This window comes from Uranotaenia lowii, chromosome 3 (assembly GCF_029784155.1).
Source record: "Uranotaenia lowii strain MFRU-FL chromosome 3, ASM2978415v1, whole genome shotgun sequence".
NCBI lineage: Eukaryota > Metazoa > Arthropoda > Insecta > Diptera > Culicidae > Uranotaenia > Uranotaenia lowii.
The window spans coordinates 237,516,812-237,529,412 of record NC_073693.1 but is presented as its reverse complement, the minus strand read 5'-3'; the positions used below and the strand labels follow the sequence as shown (position 1 = coordinate 237,529,412).

Here is a 12,601-nt window from a genome sequence, read left to right as displayed (position 1 = left end):
AATGAGAATTAGGCTTTGATTAAGAAAAAACTGTTCTGAGTGCTTGACAGTAAGCATCTATTAATGAAACCATCGTTATTTTAAAATCTGTGGAACACCACCTTTAAAGAGCAACATATCAAATAGCAACGCGCTTGATTAAGTTATTCGCATCGACAGTCAATTGGGCAAAATAGTGCTCCATGCGATGGAAACCAAAAATACCATGCTCAGAAAGCTTAGTTCCCATAAAGCAGAGAGCTTGCAAAAAAAAAGTCGGAATTCTTTAACCCATTGAAGAACGGAATTCGGCTCCGGATCACAGAGCTTTGTATACTTTATTTTGCTAGCGCTAAAAAAAAATCGGCGAGAAGTGTGAAAAATCACACAATTAAACTTCCCTTGCCGCGGAACGCACTAAATACTTGAAACCTACCTCGTTATGACTCAGGTCAGTGTTCCATGATAATAATAATTTTTTTCACCTCTTTCAAATCACGTTTCATGCAAAGCTGCTGCCACCTATGCCGACGTTCTTGGGTGTGTGTTGTTGATGATTCCATCCCTTTTCTGATTTTCCGTTCCTATCTAGCAGAGAGGTGGTAGAGATTTGGTGGAGCTTTCGTAAATATGATAATGGCTTCATTTCGAAACGAAAGTGACTGAGAATGTAGCAATTTTGGGCTGACTGTGAGAAACACAGCCGTTGGTTTTTTTTATTTCTTTCCTCAGATTACTATGCAAGGTGTCGGAAAAAATATCTGACGGAATTATTTAGATATTTTTTTTAGGGTGTGAACTAGGGTGGTTCTTATTTTCATTACTTTTTAATATAATTTCCAAATGACAAAAACGACAAAAATGACAAAAATGATAAAAATGACAAAAATGACAAAAATGACAAAAATGAAAAAAAAAAAATGAAAAAAATGACAAAAATGACAAAAATGACGAAAATGACAAAAATGACAAAAATGACAAAAATGACAAAAATGACAAAAATGACAAAAATGACAAAAATGACAAAAATGACAAAAATGACAAAAATGACAAAAATGACAAAAATGACAAAAATGACAAAAATGACAAAAATGACAAAAATGACAAAAATGACAAAAATGACAAAAATGACAAAAATGACAAAAATGACAAAAATGACAAAAATGACAAAAATGACAAAAATGACAAAAATGACAAAAATGACAAAAATGACAAAAATGACAAAAATGACAAAAATGACAAAAATGACAAAAATGACAAAAATGACAAAAATGACAAAAATGACAAAAATGACAAAAATGACAAAAATGACAAAAATGACAAAAATGACAAAAATGACTGTTCCGGCGCAGTCACAATGAACAGCGGTCCACAACAATTAATTACGATAAAATACGAAGACATCAATGAATTACAAAGAAAATACGAAAAAATACTATAAAATACGAATGTGAAGTGAAATAGCTTTAACCCTTCATTTCATGATTTTTTATTTTTTCTCGAAAAAATTCTCAATAGTGCGCAATGATGAATACATGAAGGGAAAAATAAGGAAAAAATATTATTTTCACATAATTCGGTTATTTAGCAAAAATATTAATTGTTGCATATTTGCAACAACATGAAACGGTTACACCTTTTTTTCTTCACACTTGACAACTGGAAATAAATGCTTATTCCTAATTTCTTTTGCACTAATCATAGTTTTCGCACAGGAACTTCGCAAATCTAGATTTCTGGACACCGGAAAGTTAAGAATTTATCTGGGAGTAGTTATGTATGTTGGTTTTCCACCATGGGTGCACGGATTCACCGCAGTTTCTGCCTAAGTATATGCTCTCATGCATTCTGGAACCGACCCCATGGCTTCGTATGTAGGTATATTTTGGAAGAACGAGTCAATCAGGTTACTTAGAGGTATTCCGGCATCCGTGCATATACCTGGCCAGCTGGCAGCTGGTTAAACATTCATATAATCAGTTATAAGAGGAAACACATCTTACCTGTCGGCTTCTTATGGGATTCAAACCCAAAAGTTGTCTCGCCGATACCGGGAATCGAACCCAGCCTGGCACATCGGAACCAGACTCGCACCAGCTTATCCACTAGACTACAAAGACTCTCGAGAAATTAGCTAGGAGTAGTTATGCGATAATATACCACCTACTGAGGAAATTATTTCTTACGTTTGCTTGAAGGTGCTAAAACAACGAACACACACATATAGGATCTCAGTGAAACTTCATGTTTCTTTGAAGAGATCTAATTTACTTAACTCTAAGGCGTACATCTTTCAAGGATTTTATGGCTAGCATCTTACCACCAGACCACGGAAAGAGCACTATATGTGTCGTGATCGGGATTCGATCTCATGGACTCTGGCTTAGATGGCTGGAACGCTATCCTCTAGGCCACGACCGGCGGCAAAATGGAAAGCTTCTTACCTATACAACTTTTCTGAACATAACCTTGAACAAATCAACACATATCAATTCCGAAAACGTATTTAAATTGGTTCTGATAAAGATTCTTAATCTTAAATCATACCATAACTATATGCCAGTTTTAATAAACAAACTTGATATTGAAGAGCAAAGTCTCAATTTAGTTTTGAAGGAATGATCCAATTACAAATTACATTAAACTATTAAATATCATTTGTTGGCAAAATTAAAAGAACAATAAAGATTTCTTCGGAATGAGCATTAGAATTTGGAACATGATTCTAAAATTAGAATTCAAACTTGAAATCAGTTTAAGAATAAAAAAGAAATAAAAATAAAACTAAATTCGAGAACAAAAAGTTTCAATTTAAAATCAACTTCCAGAGCTTCCAGGAAAAGGTTGAATAGTATAAATAAAGAGCATTTTTCGTCGATTGATAATAAGAAACGGCTCATACTTTAGTAAAAAATAATGAGCATTGTAATTTTCAATCAAATCATTCCTTCATCTCTAAGAAAAAAAAAGCAAAACAATACTTCAAACCTCGGTTATCGAATGTTGGCAGATAGTACTGAATTTTCAAGTGGAAAAATAAAAAAGCGTATTCGTTGTTTGTTTTTAGATTTTTAAACTCTCTGGATAAAGCCCCGTACTTGAGTTTGAATCACGTTGAATAATATAGAACTTTTGAAAATTGGTGTATGCTTATTTTGCAAGTTGTGAAGGCATCCGACATTTTTTTTTTTTCAAAATATGTATTTGTTATACCAATGGGCCGCGGAAAAAAAAATCAAAATAATGTGTTTTACATACGCTGAATTACAAATCCCAAATAAGTTAATTATTCGGACCCGTCCTAGTTTAAAGTTTGATAAATTTTGAACTTTTTATAATATTTTTCTAGTTTTGATAACGGTTTAGAGCAAAACTTTTATTTTTTTCACCTCGGGGGCCCTCTTTATTCAGGGGGGGGGGGGGGGGGGGCAATTTTTCTCATCCCCCCCCCCCTCTTAATACGGCCTGAACATGATAATAAATCATTTATAACGAAAACATTGTCATCGGGAAACAAATACACTGTTTAACGATGCAAGTTTCGAAAACACACTATGGAACCCATATAACTACCTAGGGTACTACCGTTGCATGGTGTTGCATATTTGCAACAGTTATTGAAAACCCATTATATCAGAGAAAAAACAAAAAAAAAATCTCAAATTTTGTTTATTATGTAAATTACTTTAGTGGGAATACGAAAATATTTTTTTTGAGTCGAAAAAAAATTCTCAATATGAATTACACTAGGCCAAAAATTTGAAAAATTAGGCTTTTTCCACATTCCATATTTTTCAGATTCAAGTGGGTTTTTTTGGTTCCTATAAACACTAAAAATATTTTTTTTTTTAATTGAACGTGATCTTGAAATTATGAATATTATTCCCATCGAAAAAAAAATTTACTTTTTAGCTAAATGTGAAGTTTAGAACAGTTTGAATTAATTGTTGCATATTTGTAACTTTATGAAACGAAGGGTTAAGGGAAGAAATTCTATGTAAATATTATCTACACACAAACATGAATTTCACCGAACACAATTTCACACAACACACAACACAAAACATTGAATTGACAACACTGCACACTCACACCATATAGTTCTAAGAGTGAGAAAAAACATGACGAGAAAGTGATAAGTGAATTCCAATACTAGTATATAAGTGACATGTATGTATTTTTTATGCTTCAATAAAAATCACTTTTCAAACCTATTCGCGCGCAACGGACGTGCTTTTTTATCACCCGAAAGTACATCAGTTCTCGGCCTTTGTTCTGCTCCGCCATCGCTGGTCAAGTTGATGACCAAAGTTGTTCCTGCTATTCCGAATCCTTCGACGCCGTTTGGGACCCAATTCGTGGGACACTAAGAACGGAATCCTGCGTCCGTACATGGTCCTTCACCCGGATTGAACTGCACACGTACCTGCCAGGCCTGCGGGAACTTTTCGACGTTCATCAGCAGCAGAAAGTGCAAACAATTCATCGATCAGCAGCAGCAGAAGCAATTAATTTGCTCATCAGCACCAGCAGCAGCAGCAATCAATCACCGCGGAACCAACAGCAATCCTGAAAGGGGGGTTGGTCATCGGTCCCGAGTGCGTGATTGAGGCTTTTTTTTGGGAAATTCGACATCCGACGGAACATTTCGAACTTCGTTGGAAACATCCCGGGTGATTTTTTTCCGATTTGTCAACATCAACAAACCGTAGGTTGGACCGGTCCGGTAAGTCATATGCCCACTATTCTTTAGCCGGAAACGGTTCCAAGTGAAAAGTTAGCACAATTGGTGCATGGTTCGGATATTTTTTGATCATCGAATATTGTTCGTCGGCCATTGCTGTAGGCCATAGAAGATCAATTTAGAGCTCACTATTAACCCTTCAAGTCCCAGTAGCACAAAAAGTGCCTAATTCAAAAATATTTTTGAAAGTTTTTTTTATTTTTGAATTTTTGCGGATCGATTGCGATTATCGATTTTTCGGGTAATTTAACCCTCTCAGTACCACTGGAAAATATTTGAAAACAAAAAATAAATATTTTTTCGGTATTTTGCGGTTTTTTTTGAATTTTTTCCGCTAAGCGATGAAGAAAGAAGTGGAGTTTAAGAAAAACTTGGTGATTTATCGCCAGGCTCGAGATTCAATGGAACGAGCCATGAATTTCATGCAAAATTTCGATCCGGATACGCAAGTTGAGCAAGCTTTAGCTCGAAAAAATGCTCTTGAGAGTAATTATAAGAAATTTTGCCAAGCCTCATTGAATCTTGAGAGCCTTGAGGAGGAGGAAAATACTGAGATAGATTTCCCCAAGGATATGGCTGCTTTTGAGGAGGATTACTTCACGCTTAAAGCGTTTTACGCATCGCTAGAGGTACCCCGCACGCCAGCACCATTGTCAGGTTCATCGGGTCATTCTTTTCGGGCCCTGAAGTTGCCGGATATTAAACTGCCGGAATTCAGTGGCAGTATTTTACGGTGGTTTTCGTACTACGACACGTTCGACTCGTTAGTACATAACAACGCAGAGTTATCAGATGTGCAGAAGTTTCACTACCTCAAGTCGACTCTTCGAGGAGAGGCATTGAAACTTGTTGAGAAAATGTCTGTAACGGGTAACAATTATTCAGTGGCGCTGAAAATGTTGACTGATCGGTATCAGAACTTGAACATCCTGGTACGCAGTCACATTGAGGCGTTGTTCAAAGTGGAAAAGGTGCGCAAGGAATGTCCACGGGAATTGACAAGTTTGGTCGGCGACTTCGAGAACAACTTAGGAGTTTTGGAGAAGCTGGGCGAGAACACGAAAGGCTGGAGTTCACTTCTGGTGCACATGGTGTCAGCGCGGCTGGATCACAACACGCTTCGCGAGTGGCAGCGAGCAGCGGATAAAAAAAAGATGCCGACGTACGACGAGCTGATCAAGTTTATCCGTGAGTACGTGATGGAGCTAGAGACGTTGCAGTCCGATCGACCAGTGCGTGACTCCAGACCCAATCTCCAGAGCGTGAATGCTGCTACCGACGTCAAATCCAACGACAACTGTGCGGCGTGCGGGAAGGGACATCGTTTGTATTTCTGCGAGCAGTTCAAACACATGCCGGTTACTCAACGTGCTGCGATCGTGAAAAAATCTGGATTGTGTGTCAACTGCCTCTTTGGAAAGCATTCGTTCGCTACCTGCAAGTACGGAGCCTGCCGAGTATGCGGAACCAAGCATCACACGCTACTACACAATCCAGATGTGGATAAAGCAAGAGGATCCGGCACAAATCAAGTTCCGAAGCAGTCTTCCGTTTCCAATTTCGCTGGTGTCGATAGTTCGCTTCCTGTTCCTCTCAGCCTCTCCGCCAATACGCACTCGGGGACCAAACGTCTCGACCTCTCCCCTTCGAACCAAGTATTTCTCGCCACTGCTGTTGTCAAAGTCCTCGGTCCAAAGGGTACTTCGTTCCTCGCTCGAGTTCTGCTTGATAGCGCTTCGCAGCCGAATCTCATGACTGAAAGGTTTCGTCGTCTTCTGAATTCGCGGAAGACTCCTGGTAACACAGAGATCGCTGGCATTGGTGGAAATATTTCTGCAGTTTCGCTGTTTTCGACTGTCGCTACGGTTGCCTCACGGTTCAACAACTTCCGAGTTCCGCTGGAGTTTATTGTGATGGATAAGGTGACCAGCGATCTTCCAACTTGCACCATCGATGTTAACGATTGGGCCATTCCGGAGAACATTCGTCTCGCCGATCCATCGTTTGCTACGCGTGGTCCCATCGATATGGTGATTGGTGCACGGGTTTTCTTCGAGCTCTTGCGAAGCGGTCACTCCAAACTTGGCGACGGAAAACCGATGCTCCAGAATTCGGTGTTTGGTTGGCTCGTATCCGGTTTTCACGACAGCGGTTCCAATGCGGATGAAGTTCGGGTCCATTGTAACCTGTCGACGTTCCACGATCTTGAGCAGAGCGTTAGCAGATTTTGGGAGCTTGAAATGTGCCAGACAAATTCTACGTTGTCAGTTGAGGAGCGCCTTTGTGAGAACCACTTCGAATCAACAACTCGCAGGGATGATTCCGGACGTTACATCGTTAGCCTGCCCAAAAAACCGGAACTTATCGGTCAGCTGGGAAATTCGCGTGCTATCGCCACTCGTCGATTCTACTGCCTCGAAAAACGTCTTGAGCTGAATTCCGATCTCAAGGCATAATATTCCTCGTTCATGTCCGAATATCTTGCGCTTGGACATATGAAATTGGTTGATGCTGTCGAGGATGCTCCGGGTCGCCATTTCTATTTGCCACATCATGCTGTTTTCAAGCCGGACAGTTCTTCTACGAAGCTGCGAGTAGTGTTCGACGGTTCCTGCAAAACCACTTCGGGTTTTAGCCTCAACGACTTGCTGCTGAAGGGTCCAACTGTTCAGGATGACATGATTTCGATCATTCTACGGTTTCGGATGCATTCTGTGGTCGTAACAGCTGACGTTACGAAAATGTACCGCCAAATCTGGGTAGCAGAGGAAGATCGGGCTTATCAGCGGATTCTCTGGCGTAAATCTTCTTCAGAACCACTTCGTACGTACGAGCTTACGACGGTCACCTATGGCACCACAACCGCACCGTACCTGGCAACACGATGTCTGCAGCAAATAGCCGACGATGAAGCCCAGAAGTTTCCGAAAGCAGTTCCCGTAGTGAAACAAGGTTTCTACGTTGACGACGTTATGCGTGGCTTCGACACAGTGGAGGAAGCAGTTGCAGCTATACGAGAGACGTCTCTGATGCTGAATTCCGGTGGTTTTCCTCTCTGTAAATACGCATCCAATGTTCCAGAAGTAGTTGAGCAGTTTCCAGCAGAGCTTCGAGAACAGGCCTCCGTTTTGGAACTTGATCGTTCGTCTCCAATCAAAGCACTCGGCTTATTTTGGAAGCTTACCTCCGATGAGCTTCTGTTCAAAGTTCCTGAATGGCCAGACGTCCCTTCGACCAAGCGAAATATCCTGTCGCATATCTGCAGCTTGTTCGATCCGCTAGGGTTAGTTGGTCCGGTGATTGTTCGTGCGAAAATGCTGATCCAGCTCCTTTGGGAAATGCAGTTAGGCTGGGATGATCCGGTTCCCACAAGTATTTCCGACCAGTGGATGGAGATATCATCGCAGCTCTCGATTTTGTCGCAGCTTTCGATTCCTCGCTTCGTGTTGACGGAGAAGCTAGCCACTTTAGAGCTTCATGGGTTTGCTGATGCTTCGCTGCGTGCATACGGTGCCTGCATCTACCTTCGTTCGATATCCGCATCGGGTGCAGTCACTGTCCGCCTTATGACAGCAAAATCCAGGGTTGCCCCAACTGAGAAGCGTAGACCTACCCTCGCACGTCTGGAGTTGTGTGCTGGTCTTCGTTTGGCTAATCTACAGAATCAACTGCTGGAGAGCCTTCAACTCCAATGTCCCCGGTTTCTGTGGTCAGATTCTACAATCACGCTGCACTGGATTTCGCGCGATCCATCGAATTGGAATTCCTTCGTCGCCAATCGGGTTTCGCAGATTCAGCAGTTAACTGAGACCGCTACTTGGCTGCATGTGCCTACTGAAGACAATCCGGCTGACCACATTTCGCGTGGTTTGACTCCAGAATCCATCGTTGGCAATGAATTGTGGTGGAATGGTCCAAAATGGCTGCTTCGTCCTCCTCAACATTGGCCTGCGTCCGCGTATTCCTGGAAAACCCAGCCGCCGCCAGAAGTAGACACCGAGAAAAGGAAATCCGTTCCTATTTCCGCAGTTTGCACTCACCAAGAGTCCTGGACCCGAGAAACGTTGGGCTATTTTGATAGCTACTACCGCCTACTTCGAATCATCGCCCTTTGCAAGCGTTTCATGAACAACTGTAAATTATTGGAACATGCACGCACCGTGGGATTTCTGGCACCTTCCGAGATTCGTTCGGCAGAGCTGTCACTTCTGCAATGCGTGCAGCTCGAAGAGTTCGCTGAAGATCACAAACGTTTACGGCAAGGCTCGACCGTTTCGCAGAAATCTCCGTTGCTGAAACTTCGCCCGTTCATGGACCAAAATGAACAGTTGATTCGTGTGGGAGGTCGCCTCAAAAACGCTCCAATTCCATTCGACCGAAAATATCCATTTCTCATTCCGAAGAAGCATTTCATCACGGATCTTATCTTCCTCGACGCCCATGAAGAAACGCTTCACGCAGGACCTTCTCATCTATTGGCAGCGGTTCGTCGTCGTTACTGGCCAATAGATGGTCCAAATAAAGCCCGTAATACAGTCCACCAATGCATCGTCTGTTTCCGCAACAAACCGAGATTCGCTCAGCAAGTTATGGCACATCTTCCTGCTGTACGCGTTACACCATCGCTTCCATTCACCAGTACCGGAGTTGATTTCATGGGTCCAGTGTACTTGAAACCTCCTCGCAAACAGGGCCCAATCAAATCCTATATTTGCGTCTTTGTTTGCATGGTTACCAAGGCCGCACATCTCGAACTGGTAATGAGCCTCACATCCGACGCTTTCATCGCAGCGCTGAAACGATTCTGCTCCCGGAGACGACGTCCATCAGATATTTACTGCGACAACGCCACGAATTTCGTCGGCGCCAAGAACCAGCTGGAAGAACTTCGTGTTCTCTTCCTGTCGCAACGGCATCAGTCCGAGATTGCCAGAACAACAGCCCGAATGGGAATCGCTTTCCATTTCATCCCACCACGCTCACCCACCTTTGGAGGGTTGTGGGAAGCTTGCGTCAAGTCCGTGAAACATCACCTACATCGCGTGACTCTTGATGTCCTTCAGACGCAAGAGGAAATGACCACTACGGTCGCACAAATCGAAGCGTGCCTCAATTCCCGGCCGCTTACTCCCCGTTCCAACGATCCCACAGACCTCGAGGCCCTAACTCCAGGCCATTTCCTAATCGGTGGTCCAATCCTAGCTCTTCCCGAACCAAACCTTACCTCGTTACCCTCCAATCACCTGTCCCGCTGGCAAGACCAACAGCGTGTTCTCCAAACGCTTTGGGATCGCTGGTACGTAGAATACTTGCCCACTCTACAGCGTCTCCAAAAATGGCCCGGTAAACACCCGAATCTAGCCGTCGGTGACATGGTTCTGGTCGAAGACAACAACTTGCCTCCTACGAAATGGCCCATCGCTCGAGTCCTGAAGACGATTGTTGGCGACGATGCGTGTGGCAGAGTTGCAGACGTGCTGTGTGATGGAAACCAAATCCGCCGTTGCTCAATCCGCAAAATGTGCCCGCTCCCACATTGCGAAGCCTCCACAGTCACGGAATCCGAGCGTCAGCCTTCCGCTCCGAGCTGCACTCCCCAACCATCTCCCACAATTGATCTTCAGGCTCCATCCACACTTCCGGCCGCTGCTCAACTTTTGGCTCCGAACAGTGAGATTGGTTTCGACGACGACAACGACGAGTAATCATCCTAGGTTCCATTGCAGTACACATCGCGACAGCCGTTCCTTCCAATCGAGATGCTGTTGAAATGAACATTTTAAGGGGGGCGGCATGTTCCGGCGCAGTCACAATGAACAGCGGTCCACAACAATTAATTACGATAAAATACGAAGACATCAATGAATTACAAAGAAAATACGAAAAAATACTATAAAATACGAATGTGAAGTGAAATAGCTTTAAGGGAAGAAATTCTATGTAAATATTATCTACACACAAACATGAATTTCACCGAACACAATTTCACACAACACACAACACAAAACATTGAATTGACAACACTGCACACTCACACCATATAGTTCTAAGAGTGAGAAAAAACATGACGAGAAAGTGATAAGTGAATTCCAATACTAGTATATAAGTGACATGTATGTATTTTTTATGCTTCAATAAAAATCACTTTTCAAACCTATTCGCGCGCAACGGACGTGCTTTTTTATCACCCGAAAGTACATCAGTTCTCGGCCTTTGTTCTGCTCCGCCATCGCTGGTCAAGTTGATGACCAAAGTTGTTCCTGCTATTCCGAATCCTTCGACGCCGTTTGGGACCCAATTCGTGGGACACTAAGAACGGAATCCTGCGTCCGTACAATGACAAAAATGACAAAAATGACAAAAATGACAAAAATGACAAAAATGACAAAAATTACAAAAATGACAAAAATGACAAAAATGACAAAAATGACAAAAATGACAAAAATGACAAAAATGACAAAAATGACAAAAATGACAAAAATGACAAAAATGACAAAAATGACAAAAATGACAAAAATGACAAAAATGACAAAAATGACAAAAATGACAAAAATGACAAAAATGACAAAAATGACAAAAATGACAAAAATGACAAAAATGACAAAAATGACAAAAATGACAAAAATGACAAAAATGACAAAAATGACAAAAATGACAAAAATGACAAAAATGACAAAAATGACAGAAATGACAAAAATGACAAAAATGACAAAAATGACAAAAATGACAAAAATGACAAAAATGACAAAAATGACAAAAATGACAAAAATGACAAAAATGACAAAAATGACAAAAATGACAAAAATGACAAAAATGACAAAAATGACAAAAATGACAAAAATGACAAAAATGACAAAAATGACAAAAATGATAAAAATGACAAAAATGATAAAAATGACAAAAATGACAAAAATGACAAAAATGACAAAAATGACAAAAATGACAAAAATGACAAAAATGACAAAAATGACAAAAATGACAAAAATGACAAAAATGACAAAAATGACAAAAATGACAAAAATGACAAAAATGACAAAAATGATCAAAAATTACAAAAATTACAAAAATTACAAAAATTACAAAAATTACAAAAATTACAAAAATTACAAAAATTACAAAAATTACAAAAATGACAAAAAATACAAAAATTACAAAAATTACAAAAATTACAAAAATTACAAAAATTACAAAAATTACAAAAATTACAAAAATTACAAAAATTACAAAAATGACAAAAATTACAAAAATTACAAAAATTACAAAAATTACAAAAATTACAAAAATTACAAAAATTACAAAAATTACAAAAATTACAAAAATTACAAAAATTACAAAAATTACAAAAATTACAAAAATTACAAAAATTACAAAAATTACAAAAATTACAAAAATTACAAAAATTACAAAAATTACAAAAATTACAAAAATTACAAAAATTACAAAAATTACAAAAATTACAAAAATTACAAAAATTACAAAAATTACAAAAATTACAAAAATTACAAAAATTACAAAAATTACAAAAATTACAAAAATTACAAAAATTACAAAAATTACAAAAATTACAAAAATTACAAAAATTACAAAAATTACAAAAATTACAAAAATTACAAAAATTACAAAAATTACAAAAATTACAAAAATTAAAAAAAATTAAAAAAATTACAAAAATTACAAAAATTACAAAAATTACAAAAATTACAAAAATTACAAAAATTGCAAAAATTACAAAAATAACAAAAATTACAAAAATTACAAAAATTACAAAAATTACAAAAATTACAAAAATTACAAAAATTACAAAAATTACAAAAATTACAAAAATTACAAAAATTACAAAAATTACAAAAATTACAAAAATTACAAAAATTACAAAAA

At 39.3% G+C, this 12,601-nt stretch overlaps 2 protein-coding genes across 2 annotated transcripts; both read left to right on the top strand.

Moving 5' to 3' along the window:
• Positions 1-5,064: 5,064 nt before the first annotated feature.
• LOC129753198 (uncharacterized) lies at positions 5,065-7,179 on the top strand. The gene has a single exon (XM_055748997.1). The coding sequence runs from the start codon at positions 5,065-5,067 to the stop codon at positions 7,177-7,179; it is 2,115 nt and encodes a 704-aa protein (XP_055604972.1).
• A 39-nt stretch (positions 7,180-7,218) lies between these two features.
• Positions 7,219-10,428, top strand: LOC129753196 (uncharacterized). The gene has a single exon (XM_055748996.1). It carries the CDS (start codon positions 7,219-7,221, stop codon positions 10,426-10,428), a length of 3,210 nt encoding a protein of 1,069 aa, XP_055604971.1.
• The last annotated feature ends 2,173 nt before the right edge of the window (positions 10,429-12,601 follow it).